At 39.6% G+C, this 27,097-nt stretch overlaps 1 protein-coding gene across 1 annotated transcript in view; it reads left to right on the top strand.

The window, feature by feature from the left end:
- The window catches only part of MAN2A1 (mannosidase alpha class 2A member 1), a 217,408-nt gene that overhangs the window by 173,203 nt on the left and 17,108 nt on the right, over nucleotides 1-27,097 (top strand). The window contains exon 20 of the mRNA XM_054031733.1: nucleotides 15,434-15,628. Within this exon, the coding sequence (XP_053887708.1) occupies nucleotides 15,434-15,628 (195 nt within the window). The remainder of the gene's footprint in view (nucleotides 1-15,433; nucleotides 15,629-27,097) is intronic.

The raw sequence follows: 27,097 nt of genomic DNA, 5'->3' as shown, positions 1-27,097 counted from the left end.
AGTGTAACCTGTCAATCTGCTTCCAAATAAAAAGGCTATCATCTATCCATTGAGTATCTGCTAGCACTGTTACATAAGAAAGGAGATTCTTGAGCTTATATAGATATAATAAAAATGTAGTGCAGACTATTAAGGCAAGTTGATGGTAAATACATTAAAGATGTAACTTTGGAAGCTGGAAAGTGTTTCCGTTTTTGGGGATCTCTCTGTGTGATGTCATATACGTAGTGCATCCCAGTCCATTAAATATCTCACCACATTCTTTACAAGTTTAATTTTAAATTTTTAATTTATTTGTCATGCCACATACCAATCTTTTTGTAGAAAATTGCTTTGCAAATTTATTGAGAACCAACAAAGAACTGATTTTTTGTACCACAGTGATTTGTCCTTCAGCTAGATGTTCATTAATATATTTTGCTTGAATGTATTTTATATTTCTTTGCAATTTGTGTTGAGAGTAACATATTTAATTTTTTTTATTGCATGCATGACATTGCACTCCTTGTGCTGGAAATCTTTGTGTGATGATTCCTCTGCATTTCTTACAAATATTTATGGTCTCTGCTGTTTGTTTACTTTTTTATGCCTTGGTATGTATTTTTAATTAGACAAACTTCAGTTCTATCACTAATTTCAGTTTTTCATAATATAACTTTGCTTTGACTTGTTTATCAGTTATACCACAAATAATTTGGTCTTTAATTGCTTCATCTAGTTAACAGTTCAAATTGATATGATTTAGGTCTAATACATAGCTCTTTAGCATAAGGCTCAATGATACACCTGGGAACTCGTTCCTAGTAAAGAAAATGTGCCTACATAAGTGACATTTTTGCATGACTCAGCGTATTCTTGAAATTTTGGTTTGCTGTTTACAATCATTTTCTTCTACTGGATTGCATTATAGATCTCCAAAGCCTCTGGGCCTGCCACTTGTAGCATTGTAAAGAATTTGACCATCTCCAGTTTCTCTGCAATACCACCTGCTTCCAGGAAAATTCGGAAATTCTGCTACCACCTCCAGTTCTCTTCCAGTTTCCTTTGCAGACTGAGGGATGTCTTCATTTGCTCTATTTTTGCCAAAGATTCAGTTTTCTTCTGACACTACATAATAGATTTGATACACAGGAGTGCTGGTCAGAGTGTGATCTTCATTTCCTGGGCTCCAGTCTCATGACACAGGTCAAGAATATGAAAGTTTAATATCTCTTTTGCATAGCAGGGAGCAGCATCCACTCACTTAAAAATCATTAGTTATTAAACCTTTCTCATTTCTACATTACTCTAGCATTAACTGAAGCGCACCCGTCTTTATAGCAAACTACTCCGACCTTCTTTAAGACCATATGAAGTTGCCAGAAAAAATACCCACAATCAGAATAATTGTTTAGGTCAGATGGGCAAGAGTGTGGGCGGTTTCATATGTAAAAGCGTTGCCATATTGTGAGAGTTAGCGTAGATAGCTATCTATTTGTATAATATTTTCTCTGGTTAAGACCCTGTTCTGACTATTGGAGCAAAATTAGAAAACTTACACAACTATGGTGCAGAACGATAGGCAATTACACTTGTATATAGATTTGAGTACTTTAGTAACTATGCCCAAGGTTATGGACCTACTATTGGAGTGGCTGGGTGAGGTTCTGTGGCCTGCAATGTGCAGAAGGCCAGACTAGATGATCATGATGGTTCCTTCTGGCCTTAAACTGTCTATTATGAACCCATATATACAAAAATACATAGGATCTTAAACTCCATAGGCAAACTATGCCAATTTAAGATGTCAGAAGCTGCAGACTATAAACTTTAAAGTTTCTTTATCCAGAAGTTCTTCATCAGAATGTTTCCTTCCTAAATGCAAGGCCCAATGAGTATACGAGATGAAATGGTTGGCTGGAGGCAGAAAAAGTTGAAGTTGTTTAGGTGACTTTAACTGTTCATATTAATACTTTCTAATGGTTATTATGTGTGACATTAACTTTAAATTCCCAGTATTTCTAACATTTGTGGTGGTTGAGAGAATTACACCACTTAATGCAGGTGCACAGTCTTGTTATCAAGAATTCAATTTAAATTCCTTACGCTCTCCTTCAGTTTGACGCTGCTTGTTAAACACACTGAGTGAAGGAGAAAAAACAATTGCTTACCATAGTGTGACTCTTTCTCAGATGATTGCCTCAGTGTATCTAGACTTCCCTCACCTTTCCCTGTTATTTTGGAATTTGATAAATTCTTGACTTAGTGTAAGAAATGTAGGGAATGTTGGGGCTGCACTCCATATATAGTCTTGGCTGAGGGCCTGAGGACACTGGCAAGTGTGTATGCACAGTCTCAATGAACTCTTTTAGCCAGGAACGTCTGATCTCATGTGTCAGGATGTACACTGTCACCCAGGATATGTATCCGTTCAGCAGGCATCTAGCAGAACAATACAAATAGCAGTAGGTAGTTAATCTTGAATATACCAGCCATATGCATCACCAAGTATCTCTTTGCTACTCTAGGGACCCTGATCTATGAGGTGAGGAACATGTGACGCAATCAAATTGAAAAGGGAAAATGGAGGAAAAGAGAATGTTAGCCCAAAAATTCAGGAAATCTGTAGAAAGAAAGGTGGTCTACAGATACGGCATGAGGCAGCAACTGACATGCACACCACAGTAATAACAAAAGGGCAGAGGAAGGAGCTGGAGTTGGACTGAGTGAGGAAGTGAGAAAATTCACATAAACAGGCTGAGGGAGCTGCTGAAATCATTGGACTCGTGCTTACTCTCTCCCTGCACTACAATCTTCATGCATTGGAGGAAGGCAGATTTTAATGCGGCTTACTGCAGGCTTAGTGGCATATGTCATTGCAGGAGCTGTAGCTCACAGAGTTTGACCAGTGACAGTCCTCCTAGCCAGGAGTGTGCATCACTTGTCAGAAGGCTGCACTATAGTGGCTGAGTGGGTTTTTCTGGTCCTCGGGACACTTTCCTATAATCAGGCACCAGCCATAAGGGCTAGTGCACTTTTTAGGTTTTAAATCCTATAATAGGATGAGTATAGTCTATTACTGCCAACTAATATTTTTATGACTGTTGAGTTTAAGATTAGCTTGTTTTAAAACCATTGTCAGATGGAAAATGAAAGATAAGAGAATAAAGAAAATCTGGGGATAAAATATATTGATGGACCATTTTAAAGCATAGCAAATTATATTTTAGTTTGGCCCTGACAGCCTTTCTAGTCATACTTGTCATCTACCTAAATATTTTCTTATTGCCATTTCTTTGAATTATTTTATATTAGCAGTATTTGAGGCAGATATTTATCAACTTTGAGTGGTACTTCAGGTCTTAATTGACTAATTAAACTTACCAAAAATGAATTTGGATTAAAAGGTTTATCAAATGAAAAATCAAGAAGTTGCCATAATAAACTTTACCTAGTATAATCATGGAAATGTACAAAGGGGGCAAATCTGCTCTTACACTTTTGTATTCAAAGAGCCTAAATGCAATAGCACACATTAAATGGTCTGCAAAATTTCATATGTGGGACTCTGTTGTTAAATGCATGAATGAAGCCATTAAGGCTATGTCTACAGTGCAGACCTCTTGCAGCGACATGTAGGTTATGTGTAGCTACACACTGCAGTGAAAAGCAGGCTGCATCCACATTGTGGTGTGTAGCTACATGGGGCAGTGAAAGGCTCTGGCAGGGGTGAAATTGTTGCAGGGAAAGGCTCTATGGAGGGATTCTGAATGCAGCAGAAGTAATCAGAATACAAAATTTCAAGATTAGGCACAGTGGTAGGCAAAAAATAGCTTCCATATGGTTTGATAGAATCCAATGAACTGATGAATTACTTACCACCAGAATAGTTGTTTTGCCTTTAACAAATGGCACTAAGACCATGGGTTTCTCAATGGTAAGTGCACATTCAAAATATATAAGAAAGTTATGGGAAGGTATGAGACCTGGGAGAACTTCGGAAATACACAAAGGCAGTGTAAACACAGGTCAAATGCACCAAGGATATCTTAGAATCAGAGATGTGGACTTCTACAGGATAAAAAAAGTCCCACAAGAATTACAAGAATAAAAACATTTTACTATAAAGTACATAATCTGTGCAAATAATAAACTCTTGTTACTGATGTGATATTGCTTAAACCCATCTTTGTTAATTGTAGTGTAATTCTTCATTGTCTGTGATTGTTCTTAAGTTTCAATTTTAACATGAGGGAGAAAAGGAATCTCCTATTCAAAGAGAGAGAGCACAGAACCATAGATGTTGGAAGAAAAAGGCCAGTTACGTTATCTAGTCCAAACTTTCAGTGCATGTTGGTTCCTTTAAAGTAGATTTTCTAGTGTTTTTGAGGGCATACAGCTGTCTTTATTCTCCTCTTAGTTCTCTGATCAAGAAGATAGTCATGATCAAAGCAAATTGTATTCTGTGGCAAGCTAGACCAGAATTCTGTGGCAAGATTTTCCCTGCAAAGTTCTGGTGATAAATTATGTGCCAAAGTGGAGGGTATGTGGCAGTTTCAAGTACATGGAAAAAATGGTGGATTTTTATTGAATATGACAGTAATTCAATCAATATTAAATAACTGACTTCTGCCCAAAATAGGAAGAAAAGATAGTCATTTGAAACTTTTTGATGAGTTTTCCTCTACCTCAACAAGCCTTGACAACAGTTGGCCACCCCACTGTTTTACGCCTCAATGGCAGCCTCATAGACTGTAAGGCCTGAAGGGATGATCGTGGTCATCTAGTTTGACCTGCACGTTGCAGGCCACAAAACTTTGCCCACCCACTCCTCTAATAAACCCATAATCTGTGGCTGAGTTACTGAAGTCCTCAAATCATGATTTAAAGACTTCAAGTTACAGAGAATCCACCATTTACACTAGTTTAAACCTGCAAATGACCTGTGCCCCATGCTGTAGAGGAAGGCAAAAAAAACCTCGGTCTGAGCCTGGGGAAAATTCTTCCCAACCCTGAGCATTTCAGCAAGACCCAGCAGCCAGACATCAGGAAAGAATTCTGTGTAGTAACTCAGAGCTCTCCCCATCTAGTGTCCCATCACTGGCCATTGGGGATATTTGCTACTAGCAGTCGCAGATAGGCTGTTTAACATTGTAGGCAGTCTCAGCATACCGTCCCCTCCATAAATTTATCAAGCTCAATCTTGAAGCCAGGTAGGTTTTTTGCCCCTACTGCTCCCCTTGGAAGGCTGATATTTAGAAACCTTTGTCTTATTTCAAGCCTAAATTTGTTGATGACCAGTTTATGTCCATTTGGTCTTGTGTCCACGTTGGCAGTTAACTTACTCCTCTCCCTTCCTGGTATTTATCATTCTAATGTGTTTATAGAGTAATTGTATCTCTTCTCAGCCTTCTTTTGGTTACTTTAAACAAGCCAAGTTCTTTGAGTCTCATCTCATAAGGTCTCATCTCATATGATCATCCTAGTAGCCCTTCTCTGCATCTGTTCCAGTGTGAATTCATCTTTCTTAAACATGAGAGACCAGAATTGCACACAGTATTCCAGATGAGATCTCACCAGTGCCTTGTATAATGGTACTAGCACTTCCTTATCTCTACTGGAAATACCTTGCCTGATGCATTTTAAGATTGCAGTAACCTTTTTCATGGCTGCATCATATTAGTGGCTCATAATCATCCTGCCATCATCCAGTTCGCCAGGTCATTCTGCTCCTGTGTCGCTTCCAACTGATAAGCCCCAAACTTATAGCAAAAATTCTTATTCCTATGTGCATGACCTTGCACTTTCCACTATTAAATATCAACCCATTTCTATTACTCCAGTTTTCAAGGTCATCCAGATCTTCTTATATGATATTCTAGTCCTCTGTATTGGCAATATCACCTAACTTTGTGTAATCTGCAAATGATATTAGCACACTCCCACTTTTTGTGCCAGGGTCAGTAATAAAATGTTAATAAGATTAGTCCCATGACCGATCCCTGAGGAACTCCACTAGTAACCTCCCTCCAGCCTGACAGTTCACCTTCCACCATGACCCGTTGTTGTCTCCCCTTAATCCTCATCTTCTCCAATTTAACTAATTTCCATATGGAACTCTATCAAATGCCATACTGAAATCCAGGAAGATTAGATCTAATACATTTCCTTTGTCTAAAAAATCAGTTATCTTCTCAAAGAACGAGATCAAGTGGTCTGGCATGATCTACCTTTTGTAAAACGATGTTGTATTTTATCCCAATTACCATTTACCTCTATATCTTTTAGCAACTTTCTATTTCAAAATTTGTTCTAAGACCTTGCATGTAATGAGGTTAAACTAACAGGCCTGTAGTTTCTTGGATCACTTTTTCTCCTTTCTTAAAAATAGGTACTAAATTAGTAATTCTCCAGTCATAGGGTATGATCCCTGAGTTAACAGATTCATTAAAAATCCTAGCTATTGGTCTTGCAATTTCATGTGCCAGTTCCTTTACTATTCTTGGATAGAGATTATCTGGGGCCCATGATTTATTCTCATTAAGCTGTTTGAGTTTGACATCCAGATGTGGTAATTTCTACCTCTATATCCTCACTGACATTAACCACCCTACCACTACCTCTAAGCTCCTCATTATTGCTATTAAAAACTGAGTCAAAGTATTTGTTTAGGAGTTGTCACTGCATCCAGCAACAGTGGATAAAACAGATTAGTTGAAATGCAATGAAATAGTTAACATGTACTATTAAGGAGGAGATTTACAAAAAAACACAAACAGGCAGCTAGCTCTAGTTGAAAGCCAATGTGGGAGTCCCTTGTGCATTTGGAAAATCTCCCCTCAATATTTGTTAGACTTCAGAGTTAATATACAATTGAGAGGAATAGAGGGAGTTTACAGCTCTCAGAGCTGTTGTTTCAAGTTCTCTATTTGCAAGCTCAGGACTTTTCATCATTCATCTCACCTTTACTAAATGTATACGAAGAGCCACTAAATCTCTCTACCTCATTTTCCCTATTAGTCAAATGATGTTTTCACACCTTTTGTAAAGCTTTTTGAAATCCTCTGTGCAGAGTATTAGTATTTACTAATAAATATTCCCATGTCACCACTTGGAAAGTTATTTTAAAAATTGAGTTGAAGAAGGTAGAGGGGGTGCTCAATACTTTAAAATCCTGTCCACATCCCAGTGACAGAAGCTTTTAGCTTTTCCTCTCCCCATGTATCAACCTGCCCTGATCCCTCTTTTCTCCGACTTCAGTTTCTAAATTCCCAGACAAATTGGTATTTCTGTAACTGCGTGAGGTAAATAGAAATGTTTACTAAAATCTGGAATTTCATTGATATTAATATTATGGAACTGATCAAATAAAACTTTGCTTTGAATCTCTCCCATTTATTTCACGTTTCTGTGTGGTTTTCAACCTACTATCAAATACAAATTTAGATCTAGTGTAACCCTGGATATTGTGCTTTCAGCCATTTGACTGTGAATGCTCTTGCATAAGAAGTTGTATTTAAACACAAAAAGCAATCATTTTTGTTACAAATAAATCACTGATATATACACATCTCCTAAAAAAATGGAAAGCAGAAATAGTTCTACCCACATTTTTCCAACCTCTTGCTCATGGCATCTTTCCTTCTGCCTTTTTTTTTAAATTAATAATTGTCCTAGTCTTCTTCTCCTGTACTCACATGCTTAAAAGCAGGTTTCCAGGGAGCTGTAGCAGCCAGTGCAAATGTATACGTCTTTAGACACATGTCAGGATCTTTGGTACCGCTTCTGCAGCTCCTTTTAAACATTGCAACTGTTGTGCTATAGATCTTGGAGCATTTGAATACTGGCTACTGCCATGGCCTAAAACACAACTGGTGGAGGTAATCCTAAAATACTTGAGACCAAAACAAAGATGTCACTGTCTGTTGTTGCTTCCAGAAAACTTAATTTTGAGGGGAAGGCAGATAAAAATGGAGAAGTGGGACATGTCAATAAGATGAAACTGAGAATTAGATGAAGAATTAGATGGGATGGGAAAGATTATGCAGAAAAAGAATAGGGAAATGTTCAGAAGGCAAGACTAACTAGTTGGCTGTGACTATTCCGCCATTGACTAGTTAGGGGGGATAATAATGGTAAATTGTCATTAATCATGTAATCCTTTCTTATCCAGTAGTATTGTTTGGTCATTACAGGATGTAGTGTATATTTCCTTACTTCTAGCTGCATGTTATATATTCATCAGTGATTTAAAAGAACATATTTACTCTTAAATAATGGCATTATGCAGGGGAAAGGTTTAAATGGGGGGATAAGGAGTGTTAACAAAAGGAAGAATATTAAATATAATTTTATAACAATTAACAAGTCATGACTTTTTCAAACTTTAAATAAGGAAAAGATTTAATATTTCGGAGTTGAGAGAGATCCCCAGTCTGTCTTGAAGAACAGAATTGGCAAGAGTGTTTATTCAACATAATTTATAAAGCTGTTTGGAACGATAGGATAACTTTCACAATCAAGAGATATTTATCTTAACATAGTGTTGTGCTAGTGGCATAAGACAAGAAGTAAATAAATGTTTCAAGTACCTTTTCAGTTTGATAGAATTCATTATTTTAGTTTTATGTTGGTGTCATATGAAATATATGTTGGAGATAATTCCAGAGTACTCTGTGATAAGCAACACCATAAACATTGCCTGCATGTGATTATAAATTTAGGAGATCCTAGATTAGGGATTTTAAGTGTGGTGAAATATTTAGGTGAAAACTAAGCTTGTGCTGGGAGGTATTTAGTTGAATATCTAGAGCTGTTTGCTATTATACTAAATGTTTAAGTATAGAACTGAGTACTTAGATTAGTTTTTAAAAGTCCTACATGTGATTGAAAACATTTTTAGAAAAATTGTTTCAAAGTAGTATTGTGTGAAACAACTGTTCAGAACTATTCAGTGGAGTTGCTGCATTTTTTGAGTATATAGCCCAGTGGGTGCTCCACCATAAATGTGCATATGCCTGTGCACTCTCAACTGGAGATTGTAAAGCAGCGATTGTGGGCCCGCACCTTCACAGAAAAGCTCTTTGTGCTCCTCTACAAGGGCATATAGGGGTGTGTGGACCTGCCCACCTGTGGTTCAAGATGGACCATTTGATGTCAACTGTTTTACAGCTTCTTGCCCTTTACACTTTTCTTTGTCAAGCTAAATAGATTGAGCTCCTTGAGACATGTTTATTAGGCATGTTTTCCTAATCCTTCGGTCATTCTTGTGGCTCTTCGCCGAATCCACACTAATTTATCAACAACCTTTTTGAATTGTGGGCACCAGAACTGCACACGCTATTCCAGCAGTGGTCACATCGTGCCAAATACAGAGATAAAGTAACCTTTCTACTGGGGGGAGGGATAGCTCAGTGGTTTGAGCATTGGTCTACTAAACCCAGGGTTGTGAGTTCAATCCTTGAAGGGGCCACTTAGGGATCTGGGGCAAATATCAGTACTTGGTCCTGCTAGTGAAGGCAGGGGGCTGGACTCGATGACCTTTCAAGGTCCCTTCCAGTTCTAGGAGATAGGATATCTCCATTAATTCAAATTCAAATTTGAGATTCCCCTGTTTATGCATTCCAGGATCACATTAGCTCTTCTGGCTACAGTGTCATGCTGAGAGCTCATGTTCAGCTGATTATCCACCATGACCTCAAATCTTTTTCAGTCACTGCATCCTAGAATAGAATCTTCCATTCTGTGAATTTGGCCTATACTCTTTGTTCCCAGATGAAAAAAATTTACATTTAGCCATATTTAAAATGCATATTGCATCCAATTCATCAAGCAATTCAGATTTCTCTGAATCAGTGTCCTCTTCATTATTTACCACTCCCCTAATTTTTGTCATCTCCAAACTTTAATCTATGATGATTTTGTTTTCTTCTGAGTCATTGATAAAGATTCTAGTATAGCTCCAAGAACCAATCACAGCAGGACCCCACTGAAAACAGACCAGTTCAATAATGATTCTCTCTGTATAGTTACTTTTTGAGACCTATCAGTTAGCCAGTTTTTAATCCATTTAATGTATGCCATGTTAATGTTATATCATTCTGGTTTTTTAATCAAAATGTTGTGCGGGACCAAGTCAGACACCTTCCAGAAGTCTAAGTGTATTATATCAACACTATTACCTTTATCAACCAAACTTGTAATCTCACTGAAAAAAAGATATCAGGTTAGTTTGACAGGATCTGTTTTCCATAAACTCACGTTGATTTGTGTCAGTTACAGTATCCTCCTTTAGTTCTTTATGAATTGAGTCTTGTATCAGCCATTCCATTATCTTGCCTGGGATTGATGTCAGTCTGACAGGCCAATAATTACCTGGGTCATTCTGCCTACCCTGTTTAAAAATTGGCAGAACATTAGCTTTCTTCCAGTCTTCTGGAACTTTCCCAATGTTCCAAAACTTATTGAGAATCAGCAAAATCCTCAGCCAGTCTTTTGAAACTCTTTGGATGCAAGTTATCTGGATCTGCTGATTTTAAAATTTCTGACTTTAGTAGCTTCTGTTTAACATCCTCCAGAGACACTAGTGGAATGGAAAAAACATCGTTATCACCGTATGATGAGACTGCATCATCTGTTTTTCCCCCTCAAATACAGAACAAATATTTATTTAACATCTTTTCTGTATTATTATTTTTTATTATTATTATTATTATTAATTCTACCATTTCCATTTAGTGATGGACCAATACCATTGTCAGGATTCTTTTTGTTCCTAGTGTGTTTAAAAAACTCTATTACTGTCCTTAACTCTACTTGCCATACATTTTTCTCCTTTTGTGTCCCTTATCAATTTTCTGCAATTCCTAACTTCTGACTTATTCATTAATGTTAACTTCCCCTTTCTTCCATTTGTTATATATTATTTCTTTTATATTTTAAAGCTGCCTTCACATCCTTTCTAAACAGTTTGGTTTTTTTTAACCAGCACAGCCTTCTTCCTCAATTATGGGATTGAGCCTTTTGGGGCATATAGTAAGGTGTTCTTATATGATTCCCAATAATCGTTCACATTTTTTTTATTACATTCTTTTCCCCCAGCTTATTTGGCTCATACTGTTTTCAGCTTTGTGAAATTAGCCCTATTAAAGCACCAAGTATATATATTACTTTTAGTCTTGTGGTCAGTTCCCCTTTATCTTTTGGAATAAGGTCTAATATAGAATTCCCCCATGATGGCTGCAACACTTTTTGAGTTAGGAAATTCTCATCTATAATGTTTAGAAATTCAAAGGATGTTTGGAACTGGAAGTATGCAATCAGACAGCAGAGACCAAAAATCCCATATACTCTACAGTATAGTACTGTTAAACATAAACGTCTTAAAAAAAAAAAAAGGGGGGGGGGGGGAGGAAGAGTTTACAAAAAATTGATAAGGTAAGGAAACTGTTTCCATGCTTGTTCATTTAAATTAAGACAGTTAAAAGTAGCATTTTTCTTGTGCATAGTAAAGTTTCAAAGGTGTATTAAGATGTAAACTTTTGAAAGAACAACCATAATGTTTTGTTCAGAGTTACAAACATTTCAGAGTTACGAATAACCTCCATTCCTGAGGTGTTCATAACTCAGAGCTTCTACTGTAGATTGAATTTATTCTCCTAAATGACCAATTCCAGTTCCTCTTGTTTGTTGGTCAGGCTCCTAGCATTAGTGTATAGGTAATTGAAGAATTTCTCCTGTTCATGTCCTTTGACTCCTTGATAAATTTTGTTCTCAATATCTTGATTTTGTGCTGAGTGCTCGTATCTTTCCTCTTTTTCCCCTCCCCGTATGCTATTAATTTAACACCCGCCTGACTACTCTAGCCAGCCTGTCCTCAAGAAGATTGGTCCCGCTTCTGCTGAGGTGATGACCATCCAAACAATATAGCCTCCTCTCCCCCATAGAAGATGGACCAATATTTCACAAAACCAGAGCCCTACACCACTTACCTAGCCAGTGATTCACTTCCAGAATCCTCTGCCTTCTGTCTTCCTTTGACACATGCAGCATATCTTCAGTAAAATGTATGAAATAATATACTTGAAATATTTATACCATTGCCTATAATTAAGATTGAACAACCTGTTTGTAATTTAGATGTATGTTTACTTGTTTAGTTCTCAGCTGAATCACATATCAGATGTTTGCTGTTTGTTGTATCACACAAACAAACAAAATTTAAAATGTGTTGTGCTGCTAACCAAGAGGAGGAAAAGCAACACTCACTTCTTCCTTAAAAAGTTAGCATGCATCTTATCTGTTGAGAACTAATCAAAACAAACAAAACATTTGCATTTAAATTGTATAGAATTCTGTAGCTTGCTTTAATTTTAATTTGCTGGCACTATTAATTATTTGTATTACGGTAAATGATTAGGACTCCACTGAGATTAATGCTGTACAACCTAATCCTTGCTCCACAGTTTACAGTCTAGATATATGACAAGACCGAGTAGGTAGATGAAATAGACAAGTGGGATGGCAAGACAAGATAACAGTAAATGGTACATTTTCCTAGGATACCATAGTCTTTTTGCTAACTGTCTAGCCATTATCATCTGGAGTTCTTTGTAGGCATTACAGCATTAGTAAGTCTTAAGGAGATACTTGAAGGAGGATGCAGAAACTTTACAGATTTTACAGGAGATTTGACAGGTAGCATGGAAAAAAAGCACAAGTGTTAATGATACCTCCTTTGCAAACTTTTTGAGAAAGCTACTGATTATTTGTATAAGAGCTATATTCAGAATAAGAATTATTATTCTTTGAGTGCTTTCACATGTCCATTCCACTTTAGATGTATGCACACCAGTGCACTGAAGCTGGACAACTTTTCCACATAGTGGTACTTGTTGGGGCAGTACATGCTGCTAGCTGAAAGCATAAAGGGTTGGAACCATCCCAACCCCCCTTCAGTTCCTTCTGGTTGGTAGTTGGAGTGTGTGAGTGTGAGTCTTATGGTCTTCCCCATATTTCCCTTTAAGAAAACTTTCTAGAGGTCTTTTATTGTAAGTAGTTTAGTATAGTTGTAGTTTAGATAGTGGTACTTGTTTTTGGCTCAGTTCCCAGGCATGTCCAAGTCCCCAAGATTTAGGTACTGTTCTGGCTATAACAAATTTAGGCCACTCAGTGATCCTCACTGCCATTGATAGAAATGTTTGGGAGAAGGCCACATCAGGTATAACTGCTCTATTTATAAGGTATTTAAAACGAGGAGTAGGAAGTTGAGGGAAGTTCAACTTCACGACATCTTGGTCGAAGCAGCTTTTGTGCTCTCATTCGGAACCCAGATGCTCAATATGCAGGGATTTGGACTTAACTCCATCTCCGAGTGCACCACCAGACTTGGAAGAGAGCTGACGAGAAGACACCACTCTCCATCTCTGGTGCCATGCAGGTAGCAGAAGTCCAGCCCTTTGACCTCTTCGGGCCAGAAGAAGCCCTCTTCTTCTTTGAGGACTAAGTCCTCAAAACACTCACATAAAATGACCAGTACCGAAGTTAGTTATAGTTAAGATAACTCCTGCAGGGTGCTCCCTAGTGCCGCATTCTAGAAATGTAGAGTTATAGACCTCGGCACCTTAAGTTGTACTGCCCACCCACTTTTTAACATGGCGTAGTTTGGGGGTGCGGAGTGGTGACAGCACTGTGCTTTGTGGCAGGGGAGCTGATAAGAGGATCAGCTCCCCCACCATGAAGTGCAGCCCTTGCCGGCAGTGCCAGCCTCTTTCCAGTGGGGGGACTAAAGGGGACCTTAATCTCCTTGCCTTGAAGCCTGGATCCTCTCTGTGGCCTGCCCCTCCTCTCTTCCCCTCCAAGAGCCTGCCCCCTGGTGAGGCCAGAAGTCAGAGCTGGGCTGTAATAAGAGCCTCCCAGGGATCCAGGACCGCTGTGGGGAGCCCTGGACCCTCTACCTGCCCTGGGCAGTGCACCATGGTGGGTGGGAACACGGGCCCCACAGCACCCTGGGCGGCTCTTAGCATGGCCCGGCTCCAAGTTCTGGGCTGGCCTCAGGGAGGAGCCTCGGGTCGGGGGAAAGAGAAGGAGCAGGGACATGGCTGTGGGGAAAGAGGAAGAGCAGAGGCGGGGCCACGGTTCCGGCAGTGTTGCCTATGACTGTTAGGTTCTTGAAAGGTTTGGACAGACCTTGCCTCCTATTAGGGTTCCCACACCATCTTGTTTGGTTCTTTCCGTTTGGTTCTTTCTGTTTTAACAGGGCCACCATTCAAACCTATAGCTACGCCCCCTTTCTCATCTCTCAGTGAAGTTAGCATTCCTGGTGGCCATTATTTTAGCCAGGAGGTAGCAGAACTTTAGGCCTTGGTAGCTGACCCTCCTTATATACTGTTTTATAAAGGTAAAGTTAGTTGGCATCCACACCTCAAATTTCTTACTAAAGTGGTGTCAGATTTTCATCTAAATAATTCTGCATACTTACTACCTTTTTTTCAAAACCTACCCTAACTCTCACACCCACGGAGACAGGGAAAACCTTCATACTTTGGGCATTTATAAGATGTGGCCTTTTATCTGAACAGAATTAAAGAGTTTATGGCATCTCCACTCTAAACTCTTGTTCATCTCCGCTGACAGGATGAAAGGGCATCCCGTCTCTTGTCAGATGATTTCTTCCTGGATCTCCTCTTGTATTTATTTGTGCTATGAAAATGCTCCATGACCTCAGAGTTTTAGCATACTATGAGAGCATAAGCAGCGTCAGCTGCTTTCCTAGGTCACGTTCCCGTCAGTGATATTTGCAAGGCTGTGACATGGTCCTCTGTTCATATATTCACTGCTCTTTATGCTCTCTCCTATGCCCTAAGAGACAATATGTTTGGGAGAGTAGTGTTGCATCCTTGTTTAGGTAGACACCAATTTCCTCCTCCATTTGAAATTGTTAGACACCGAAAGTGGAATGGACATGTGCAAGCACTTAAAGAAATGTTAGTTACCCGTTCAGAAATTACTGTTTTTTAAGATGTGTGCACATGTCCATTCCATGACTGATCCTCCTTGCTCTTTACATTGGAGCCACAGCAAACTCTGGCTCCCTAGGCAAAGGAACTGAGTGGGGTCAGGGAGGCTCCGCCCCTTCATAACTTCAGCTAGTTGAACAAATGTGCATGCTCCACACGAACGGGTACCACTATCGGAAAAAGTTCTCTGGCTTCGGTGCATGGGCACTCAACACACCTAAAATGGAAAGGACGTGTGCAGCGCATCTTGAAGAACAGTTACCGAGCCAGTACGTAACCATTTTTTATTATTAGAGAAGCAGGTGAGTAGCTGATTCAGAAGTTTTGTCTTTGTTTGTAAAAAAATAATTAATATGTCTTAATTTACAGACTTGCGTTTAATTAAGACAACCATATGTAAACTTACTGCAAAGTGGTTTTATCTGTTTTTTTTATAGAAAGAAGAAAAGTCATCAGTCAGTTTCCCCTCTCTTCTGAGCCATATAACTTCTTCTTTCATAAATCATCCTGTAATTCCAATGACTACATATGCAGAATCTGGTGTCCCACAGATTTTGAATGCCTTTTCTCCACTCACTTCATCCATGCCTTGTGACATGCATGTGGTCAATCTAAGGACAATACAATCAAAGGTATGTTCAAAATATTAATGTTATGAACAAATGTATGATATAACTAGTGATGTATTCTGGAAAATATTTCATTCTATAAAAGTAAATTATGAATCCACCAGGTCTTTTTCTTCTGCAACAGCTGAAGGATTTCCATCTTCTCACCAGTCACTAATTTTGAAACATCATACAAACATAGGATTTGACTTTCCACATCACATATGTGTGTATTAAGTCCATCCTGCCTCCAGCAGTAGTCAGAGAATTCAGAAGATGGAGAAAAGCAATCTCTTCCCCCTCCCTCCACACCCCATTGTGAATCAAATCAATTGGGCAATGTTGTACATGGAGTAGAGAAATTTCTTCCTAACTTCTCCAGGCAATCAGCTTATTCCCTGCCTGATGAGATTTGGTTTCTCTTGTTATCTTACATTAATACAACTGCTACTACTGATGATTAATAAATTTAATTTTGGGCATGTTGTGATAACTACTATGAAGTCAATATATCTGTGAATGTGAGTTATTCACTGTTCTTCCACTTAATATGATTGCTAGTGTTCTATCTCTGTGCTACAGCCATTACTGCTTTCATTACCAAGTTGAGCAGATCTGGGGTGTGATACGTCATACCTTGGGGGAGCGCCCCGTAACCTCCATATTCATCATTTGTATATAATTGTAAAGCATGCTGTGTAAGGTATCATGGGAGAGGTTACGATATGCTGAAAGCCATTGTTCTATCTAAATATGTAAATCATTAGTGCATAGGAAGTTATGAGATTGTGTTGTACGGTTGTCACTAAAATATGCTGTGAGGTGGGGAATTGCTCAGAGATTAGATCCGCTACGACAATGCCAAGGGAGGTAACCAAAGCCCGGGCGAGTGTCGAACAACCATCAACAGCTATTGTTCAGCAAGGGAGTCGCAATTCAAGGATTCACATGCACAAGGCCACACCAGATGAATTGCTCACCCTTGCCTGGTGACTCTGCAATGCCCACCAGACATGCCTGGACTTGTGTTCTCCAAGCACATGGAATGAGGTTATAAAATAGAGGACAGAGGCCACATGGTTGGTCCTGTCTCTACCCCTGCCAAAGGCAACAAGAATGCTGGAGCTGAGGAGACTGGTCCCCAGGTTAACAGGGAAAGCCTGAGTATGAAAGACTGCAACCAAACTGCAGTATCCAGTGGGATGAGAAAAACTGGGCTTAGTCTAGATATTGCCTAGTCTAGTAAGGTTATACTGAGTGGTAACAGCACCTGGAGTGGTTTGCTACTTGTCATCAGTAAGGCATTGTGAGAGACAACCCAGGTTAGTGAGTTAGGGGGGGCACAGCGGTTGCACCCTGGGGATCTATGGTTATCCTGAACTGTTCTGTCAGCTTCTTGTCTACTCTCACTGCACTCATTGACTTGCTGTACATGTTTTCTTTCAGCTTGCTCAATTATTTGGGGACATTGTACATTCTCAAAATTTGCCATAACCCTTTCTGCCAAATGCTATCAAAGGCCTCTTTGAAGTCTATAAAGTTATTGAAGCAAGTTTGGTTGTGTTCTGTATTCTTCAATATCTGTCTTATCACAAATAGCTGATATGTTGCATTTCATCTGATCTAAATCCAGCATACTCCTCTGCAAGCACCACTTCCATGTACGTCTTTGTTCTCCTCTACAGCATCTTGGTGAATGCTTTACCTAGCACCCTTCATAACCATAGGAGACTTCATGCACTTAGAGGGAGAGATGTGCCTTCCTTGGATCTTAAGTTATTCACTTCATTATATTGTCCTCATAGACTTGGAGGATTTACAGAGAATAACTGCCAAGGGAGACAGGGAAGCAGAAGATTCAGACTGAAGGTTGGCACAGAGAAGACAAGAATTACTTCAATTGCAAGACAAGAGGAAGAAATAAAGATAAAAGCTGGAGACAAAGAACCAGGACAAGGAGAAAAAATTGTGTTCCCTGGAGGACTAGTATTGAAGAATGGGAACTGTGAAGATGACATCAAAAGAAGAATCGGAGTAGCAGCTACTGCACTTACAGTGCTCTGCAAGAACTGGAAATTTAAAGACATTTTGATAAAAATGAAAATCAGTGTATATGAAACAACTGCTGTGCCAATGCTGCTGTACCAGGTTGGAATGATGGAGTATGAAGAAAGCTGACGAACTAAAGATATCGACCTCAGAAATGAATTGGCTGAGGCGACTATTGAGAGTTTCAAGACTGCCGGAAAAAATGAAGTGAAAAGAAAACAGGTAGGGCAAGAAATAATTCTATGACAAAAGACTAAAAAATGATGACTGTGGTAGTTTGGACACGTGTCAAGAATGAACTCCAGAATGTACATCATACATGGTGATACATACAAGAGTGCAAGGAACTAGAAATAGAGGAAGCCTGAGCGTGCATTAGATAGACACAGTGAAAAATGACATAGGACAAACATTTTTAATGATGAGTGAAGCCATGAAGCTGGTATAAGACAGAAAGTGGCAAAAAGGCTTCATTTGGCCTCCTCATTACTGTTGTGTTGATGGATGGGAATGAAAGAAGATATGATAAAAGGTTATCCGCCTTTAAAATGTTAATTTTTTACTAGAATTCTTGTTTTACCATCACAAGAGTTAATTTCTGGTTCATGGGTATGTATAATGAGCTTTTGCCCTGCATATAATGTAGCAACCACGCTCTACAGGTCCATTCTAATACTTATAAACCATATAAAGAGAACAAAGAAAAAGACGTTAAAATACTTGACTTTAAAAGTCGAATAGCTGTTAATTCTGAAAATGTTTTAATTTGTGTTTAGCAAAGTCCTTCAGAATGAAAAATGTCTCTTAAAAATCTTGCTGATACTAAGTTTTTCTTGGGGCAAAGAAAGAGTCCATTCTCTCTTAAATAAATAGTTATTGTTAAAATTATTCCTGCTCCCTAAACAAGCATGACAAACACACAAGAGGAAATGGGAGAATAGAAAAGACAATAACTTCTGTCTCACTGATATTTGCTTTATTCACATGCTGGAGACAAAATATGTTACACATACAGGTCTGTGCCCTTCACCCTCTGAAACTTCAAGCCACTGGTAGGTCTTGATAATTGAACAAGGTTATTTATGCTGCTTTAACCTGTAATGCTAGATATGATGGTATCCTGGATTTCAGCTGATACAAAACCAGTCAAGCTTGATCTTGATTACACAGAAACCAAAAAGGGGGATAGGAAAGAGAGAGTAGAATAAAGGTGAAATAACATTTAAGAGAAAGTATGGCTTGAAATTATTATCATACATTCCAGTCAATCCAATGGTGATGGCCTGACATCCTCACTAATCTTTGTGACTTGGGTGTGTCTGAGGGCTTCACCAGAGTCCTTACGCAGAAGTTTTGTCCCTTGAGTGAGATTAGGCTGTTCAGGATTTTAAGGTCCCGAAGATGCCTTTGTGCAGCACTCTCAAATTTTCAGAAGGGACATGGTCAGTCATGTGTCTCGTCACTTTAACCAAATAAAAATAATTTCAATGCCCCAAACATAGCTGTGTTTTTTCCATTTCAAAGAATTTCTTATACATCATTATGCCAACTTGTGGTAGAGGTCCTTGGAAGTCATTTCACCAATTATATTTTGGCAAAAACAAACTACATTTATATAAGTTTTTTAACTCCAATTTGTGCTTATTTCTATCAGCTATTTTCTAATGTCATTTTATAATCACTGGAGTTCAGGAAAAAGTTTGGACTATTTCTTCTGTCAGTCTGTTTTAAGAATACTTTTGTTTTCAACATCATAAAGATATAGTGCAGGAGTGTCCAACTCATTCTGTATTGAGCGCAAAATTATTCTTTATTAGTATGTGGGCTAGAAGTAAAAATTTCATGGGCAAGAGGTAAATGTTGCTGTCTTGGCCAACTGCATAATGATCCTCTTTAGTCAGTGAAGTTAAATGATGCATGTAAAGAAAATAATTTCTTAAAGTACATTGTATGCAACTTCCTTTTCTTTGTCCAATAGATTAACTGTCCCTGTATTTCCAGTATAAACAGCTCTCCCTCTGTCTCCCCTCTTGTCAATTTTCCCTCTCTCAATCCCCCCATTGGGCAGTTGGCCCCTCCTCCCTCTTTTAATTCACCACAACCTCTGGGAGCTGGTGCTGCAGGCTCAGCAGTGGTCATTGAGGGTTGGGAGTTGAATAGATGACTGTTCCCTGAGGCTGGGTTTGTTGGACCAACATGAAATTGAGGGGTGGAGAGAAGAAGCCACTCTCCTCATTCTGTTTCTGGAGTGCTCAGTAGCCACAGCACCAACAGGGAGGGGCGGGGGGGGAAGTCTGGGAAAGAGCTCCTCTTGAAAGCTGGCCAGGGAAGGCAGCAGATAGGGATGAAGGAGCCAGTTGCTCTTGACCAGTCTAGCATTAGTTCCTACTTCTTCTTTGAGTAGTGTCCCTATGGGTGCTCCACTGTAGATGTATCTGTGCCCCTGCACCTCTAATCAGAGATTTTAGGTAACAGTATCCATTCAGCCCATACATGGATTCTCCCTCTCTTGTGGTCTGCCTCAGGGCTATCTAACTGAAGGGGGTTCGCCTGCATGGCACTAGATAGCCACGAGGGAAGGAGAGCGCATGTAAAGGCTGAATGCACATTGCTACCTAAAATCTCCAATTAGAGGTGCAGGGGCACAGATATACCTACAGTGGAGCACCCATGGGGGACACATCTCAAAGAACCATCATTACTGCACAAGATGAGTGACTTCCTGTTCAGTCCTGCCAATCTATGTCTCTGGACCTTTTGAATTGCAGTGGCTGTGGTCCAAATGCCTTTGGAGAGTGAAGAGAGAGCTTCAGCCCGAAGTAAATGGTTCAATGGGATGTGTAGGTTTGACACACATAATTGTGGAGATTAATGGAAGAAGGAGGCATACATCAGGACACTAGGGGGGCTTTGGGTGATTGCTACTTCCCACCACCCAACACAGATGTAATGAGGTTGATTAGTGTCCGCAAAAGAGAAACTAAACAACTAATTATTTCTTAAGAAAGGTTTTTAACAAATTACAACCATAAAGGCAACACAGACAGAATGTGCCTAGTGACTTTACATGTATTGTAACCATTTCCAACCAACACAAATATATATGCAATACTGATACATTAATTAACTATAGTTTACAAATTTTAACCTTTTTATTAACTTATTTAACAACTTATAAACTTTTACTGGCTTTTTTATGATAAACTGAATGACAATTTATACTGAAGACAGCCACAGCGACATGCAAAGCTATTATTGTTTACAAACTACTAACTTTACCAGTGCTGTACCTGTTTTCAGCAAGGCACAAAAACATTTACAGTTTCTGTATATTGATTAACTCTTGACTACTACCATCTTTAAACAACTTAAACAATTTACTAATATAATTAAACTATAGTATTAATACAGACTTAAGATTAAGTACCTTGAGCACAACCAGACCTTTTTAGTCCAAAATTTTACCTTGCCTTTTTCCAAAGATAAATTGCCTTAAGTTGACCGTTTTTTTTATTGGCCAAGTACAGATGGTCGGTGAAGCGCAAGTCTCTTTGGTTCAGGGGGTGCATGTGAGCCACCAACAACCTGTAGTTGTCTGCCTTGTTGTTTCCAAGAAAATTTATTGCCACTAACTGGAAGGTTTTCCATGCCGTCTTTTCCTTGCCACGCAGTTCATGGTCAAATGCATCATCTTGAAGAAGTTCACGAATCTGAGGCCCAACAAAGACACCTTCCTTTATCTTAGCTTCACTTAACCTTGGAAATTTTCCACGGAGGTACTTGAAAGCTGCTTGTGTTTTGTCAATGGCCTTGACAAAGTTCTTCATCAGACCCAGCTTGATGTGTAAGGGTGGTAACAAAATCTTCCTTGATTCAACAAGTGGTGGATGCTGAACACTTTTCCTCCCAGGCTCCAATGACTGTCCGAGGGGCCAATCTTTCTTGATGTAGTGGGAATCTCTTGCACGACTATCCCATTCGCAGAGAAAACAGCAGTACTTTGTGTATCCAGTCTGCAGACCAAGCAAGAGAGCAACAACTTTCAAATCGCCACAAAGCTGCCACTGATGTTGGTCATAGTTTATGCACCTCAAAAGTTATTCCATGTTGTCATAGGTTTCCTTCATATGGACTTCATGACCAACTGGAATTGATGGCAAAACATTGCCATTATGCAGTAAAACAGCTTTAAGACTCGTCTTCGATGAATCAATGAACAGTCTCCTCATCTGGATCGTGAACGATGTTGAGGGCTGCCATCACGCCATCGATGTTGTTGCAGGCTACAAGATCACCTTCCATGAAGAAAAATGGGACAAGATCCTTTTGACAGTCACGGAACATGGAAACCCTAACGTCACCTACCAGGAGATTCAACTGCTGTAGTCTGGAGCTCAACAGCTCTGCCTTACTCTTGGGTAGTTCCAAATCCCTGACAAGGTCATTCAGTTCACCTTGTGTTATGAGGTGTGGTTCAGAGGAGGAGGATGGGAGAAAATGTGGGTCCTGTGACATTGATGGTTCAGGACCAGAAGTTTCATCCTCTTCCTCGTCTGACTCGAGTGAGAATGATTCTGGTGCATTGGGAACCGGCAGTCCTTCTCCGTGGGGTGCTGGACCTATAGCTGATGGAATGTTTGGATAATGCACAGTCCACTTTTTCTTCTTTGACACACCTTTCCCAACTGGAGGCACCATGCAGAAGTAACAATTGCTGGTATGATCTGTTGGCTCTCTCCAAATCATTGGCACTGCAGAAGGCATAGATTTCCTTTTCCTGCTCAACCACTGGCGAAGATTTGTTGCACAAGTGTTGCAGCATATGTGGGGGGCCCACCTCTTGTCCTGATCTCCAATTTTGCAGCCAAAAGAAAGCTGATAGGCTTTCTTAACCATAGTGGTTCTACTGCGCTTTTGTGATGCAAAAGTCACTTCACCACAAACATAGCAGAAGTTATCTGCACTGTTCACACAAGTACGAGGCATCTCTGCTCACTTTGGCTAAACAGAAATGTGTCCCTTTGCAAAATCAAACACTGGCAAATAAGAGAGCACGACACTGTATGATTTCTAGAGCTGATATAGGGCAATTTGTTCAGAAGAGTGATGTAAGCTTCGTTATGATTGCATCATCCATGACTTCTAGGAATAACATGATGCAATTCATATAATGGATGACGCAATACCAACTTCAGATTGCATTATTCATTGTTTTGCCTAAAAAGCAAGTACTGTCCAAACCCAGTCATAGATTTATTCCTAGATCCAGTCAAAGATGTATTTTAGTCATTTCTGGTTTAAATTGAGATCCTTTCCCTTTATAACGCACTTATCCTCCGCCATTCCCAAGTCAAGGGTCGTATATACTGACTTGATAGTATATCTTGAAAACTAAAGCCAATCAACAATTTTAAGTATCATTTTCGTTCTCAGTGACCCAGAATTAGTAAAGTTTGACTACATTTATTTCAGAAGCATTTTGGCTGTTGAGCAGTGTTATCAGTCATTGATGACCAGATCAGTTTTTACTTTATGATTTAGCTATTCATTGGGAGCTGCCACAAGATCAATACAATGGCTGTTAAGTTCGGGACCTCCAGCCTGTCCCTCAAATCCAAATTTTTAAACTGTCTTTTGAAGGTTCAGACCTATTTGGCAAGAAGATGATGAAACTCTTAAAACTTAAGGGAGCAAGTTAGCAACTAAATTTTTGGTCTACCTGAGCCTTTCTTCAAGAAGAAAATACTTGATATTGCAGAGTAAACTTAATATCAGAGGGCTTAATTAAGTCTTTCCATGAAATCTCAGGAGAGAAAGTGTTAAAGTAGCCTCCAGCAGGTAGGGAAGCCATCCTCCTTGGTTCCTGTAGTGACCTGTAGGGTCAAGAATGAAGAAGAGCCCAGATGTGGTGGACTATATGTGCTACATCAATGGACTAGATGTCATGGGATTTTAAGGACTAATGCACAGTGGGTGAAAGATGGACTGTTTGGGGACTTTGTTATAGATTATTTACACTATGTTGTTCTAATAAATCTGTCCCAAGGAGGGGTATTGTTGAGGCAAGAGAGCCTATTGTGGAGTCCTTTGGAACTTGAGAAGGGAAAGGGTATGGCAACTCCAGTGTTAAGGTGCCCAACTACAAGGAGGCATTTGGGATCAGGGAGAATCGTTCAGAGACAACTTAAGAGGTAGACATCCGAATAACTAGTCCCTTAAAATACATAAGTGGTCAGGAGAATCTTCAGAAAATGGGGACAACCCTAATTAGAACTTTTTTACTCCTTGCAAAGCCAAATATCTTCTTTATTGTCAAGAGCAGGCAGGTACTCTGACCATGCATTTCTCCTACATCAGATTCATGCAGCCTGTATACATTCCCACCTGTCTCTTTCCTTCCTCAAATCATATATTCACAGAGATTCAGGGCAGAAGAAAGATCATTATAGGCATCTGCATAAAACAAACCAAAGAACCTCCCCCAATAATGTGTACATCAATCCTATCATTTATGTTTCAGGTATAGCATATACAAAAGATAGACTTGATTTAAAGTCCTCATTTGATGCAGAATGCTCCACATTCCTATGCTAAATTCTTCTGATGGTTAATTAGCCTCACTGTTAAAAAAATTGTCTCATTTCTAGTCTGAATTAGTTGCCTTCATCTTGACAACCATCCAGTCCAGCGCTGAATCTCATTATGACTTTTTCTGATTGATTAAAGAGAAGTCTACTATTAGAAATCACTTCCCCATTTTGATGCTTATGAAACTGTGATCAAGTCATCTCTTGACTTTCTTTTGGATAAACTAAGTATATTGGGTTTCTTTAGTCTCTAACTATAGGACACGTTTCTTTTTGAGAACCTCTGTATGTTCCCACTTGTGGGATATGGTATTGAGCTGCAGAGCTCAGAATTGAAAATCACAACCTGCACCTGCATTGGCATTTCTTCTCCTCAAGAAGCATTGTCAGTACCTGATGAGTGGGATGAGACCCCTTCTGAAGGAGTTGACAAGTCACCCGTCAAAGAGGATCAGACGGGCTTCTTCCTGGATGAACAAAGGCAATTCCATGAACTTTTGGAGCTAATGGTTAGCACTCTTCAAATTGAACCAGGTGTTTTGGCAACAGAATTGATTTGATCCCCTTTTTGATATTTTGCAGCTGCATATTGAAGATAAATTGACTATTCCTATTAATCCAGGCCATCTTAATTCATCCAAGGACATTTGGCTTTCTTGTTTTCCTCACCACCAGTATCAGCGAGCTGGCAGAATGTACCCAGTACCTACTGAGGGTCATCAATTTTCACTACAACATTCTTAAGCAAAACTCCATGGTGTTATCTACTGCACAGGAACTTGCCAATGGTAACAAGACATCTCACTCTTTTCCCTCTGACAGGAAAGGAAACAAACTGAGCACTTTTGGCAGAAAGATCTGCTTGCTCCACTCCCTGGGTTTTCATGTAGCCAGTTATCAGGCCATGACATCTTGATTTAACTACACACTATGGGACACCAGGAGTCCCATTTTGGACTCTTTACCAGAGAAGTAAAAAGAGGCTATGAAGCCTTTGATTACCAAAGTTGAATGCTAGAGAAAACTCAGTGAGAGGAGCCTGTAATGCCTCAGATACTAATGTGAGAGCTATAACCAAAGGTATATGTGACTCAGGGACCACAAAGCATCACAGTGTATATAGCCTTAGGGAAGGTACTTCTGGTTAAGGTCCTCTGAGTCACAAAAGAACATCAAAGACCATCCTTTGAAGGCCAAGGCCTTTGGAAAAGATCAGAACAACAAAGGTCGGTGCCCGATCCTTAGAGCTTACTAAGTCTGTCCGCTATAAGAAGGAAACATTTGAATCCAACATTCGGCTTCCAAAAGTCTCCCTTTCTGCAGGAACAAGGGGATGCAGCCTCTGAGACGGTGGCCAGTCTGCTTCCTTGACTAAGCCTGCTTCTAATAAAAGATGTCCATATAGGAGGAGGATTCCTCACTGCTCATCAGCTGAACTTTGGCTTCCAATCAACAGCTTTTTGGTGGGATGGTTGAAAACTACGCACCTTTGCCTCCATCCTTCAGACCTTATGTCTTCTCCTTTATCAGTACCTGGTGCAGGATTACTTCCAACTGTTGAGTACTAAACATACCTGCAAAGGTTGTTCCATACAGTTCTGCACCAGGCCACTTCGCTTTCCTCTCCTTTCTTCCTTCCTCTTTGGGGATCCATCTCATGAGAGAGGCCTATTGGAGGAAGATTTCCTCCATCTATAGGGGGCCATAGAAGAGGTGCCACAAGCACACTGAAGAAAGAGTTTGTGACCCCACTATTTCCTAATGCCCAAGAACTCTTTAGCCCTTTTTCACAGTCACTGCTTTCCAGGATACAATCACACACCCCCTCTTAGTTTCCTTCATTCTTTATTGCTAGATGCATGATCTTGCATTTGGCTGTGTTAAATGGTATTTAAATGATACCACCATACCAAGAGATCTAGGGTGGTCTATATAACTGGCCACCGGATCCTGTCGTTATTTGCCACTCCACCAAATTTTTTGTCATCTGAAGATTTTTGAAGAATGTTGAGCTAACAGCAGATTCCTGTAGGATCCCACTAGACCATTGGACAACAATTCTGCATTTACAATTATTTCTTGAGATCTATCAGCTAGCCAGTTTCTAATGCATTTAAAATGGCTGCATTGACTTTTTGTAGCGCAATTTTTTTATTAGAACGTCACGCAGGATTAAGTCCTGCTTTGAGTAGGGGGTTGGACTAGATGACCTCCTGAGGTCTCTTCCAACCCTGATCTTCTATTATTCTAAATCAGATGCCTTACAGAAATATGTATATTATGCCAATACAGTTACTTTTATCAACCAAACTTGTGATTTAAATAAAAAGAAACAATGTTGTTGTTTTTTATCTATTTCCCATTAAAAACAAATTGGTTGGCTGTGACGGGTTGGATCACAGAAACCCCCTTGGGAGCTGCCACCCAATGTGCAAAGACTACCCCTGCTTCTGTTTTCCCTGCCAGCTCAGGACTCCAGCACCCTGTCTTGCTGAGCCGGACACTCCCGTCTGGCTCCAGACACAGACCCAGGGTCTGAATCACTTGTCCCAAAGCTGCAAGTTTACCTGAAAACAGCTCGCAGTAGCGTGCTTGTCTTTAGCACTCAGATGCCCAACTCCCAATGGGGTCTAAACCCAGATAAATCCGTTTTACCCTGCGTAAAGTTTATGCAGGGCAAACTCATAAATTGTTCGCCCTCTATAACACTGATAGAGAGATATGCACAGTTGTTTGCTCCCCCAGGTATTAATACATACTCTGAGTGAATTACTAAATAGAAAGTGATTTTATTAAATACAGACAGTAGGATTTAAGTGGTTCAAAGTAGTAACAGACAGAACAAAGTAAGTCACAA

This window comes from Malaclemys terrapin, chromosome 6, assembly GCF_027887155.1.
Source record: "Malaclemys terrapin pileata isolate rMalTer1 chromosome 6, rMalTer1.hap1, whole genome shotgun sequence".
Classification (NCBI taxonomy): Eukaryota; Metazoa; Chordata; order Testudines; family Emydidae; genus Malaclemys; species Malaclemys terrapin.
The sequence above is the reverse complement of the archived record's forward strand: the minus strand, read 5'-3'. Positions and strand labels throughout refer to the sequence as shown.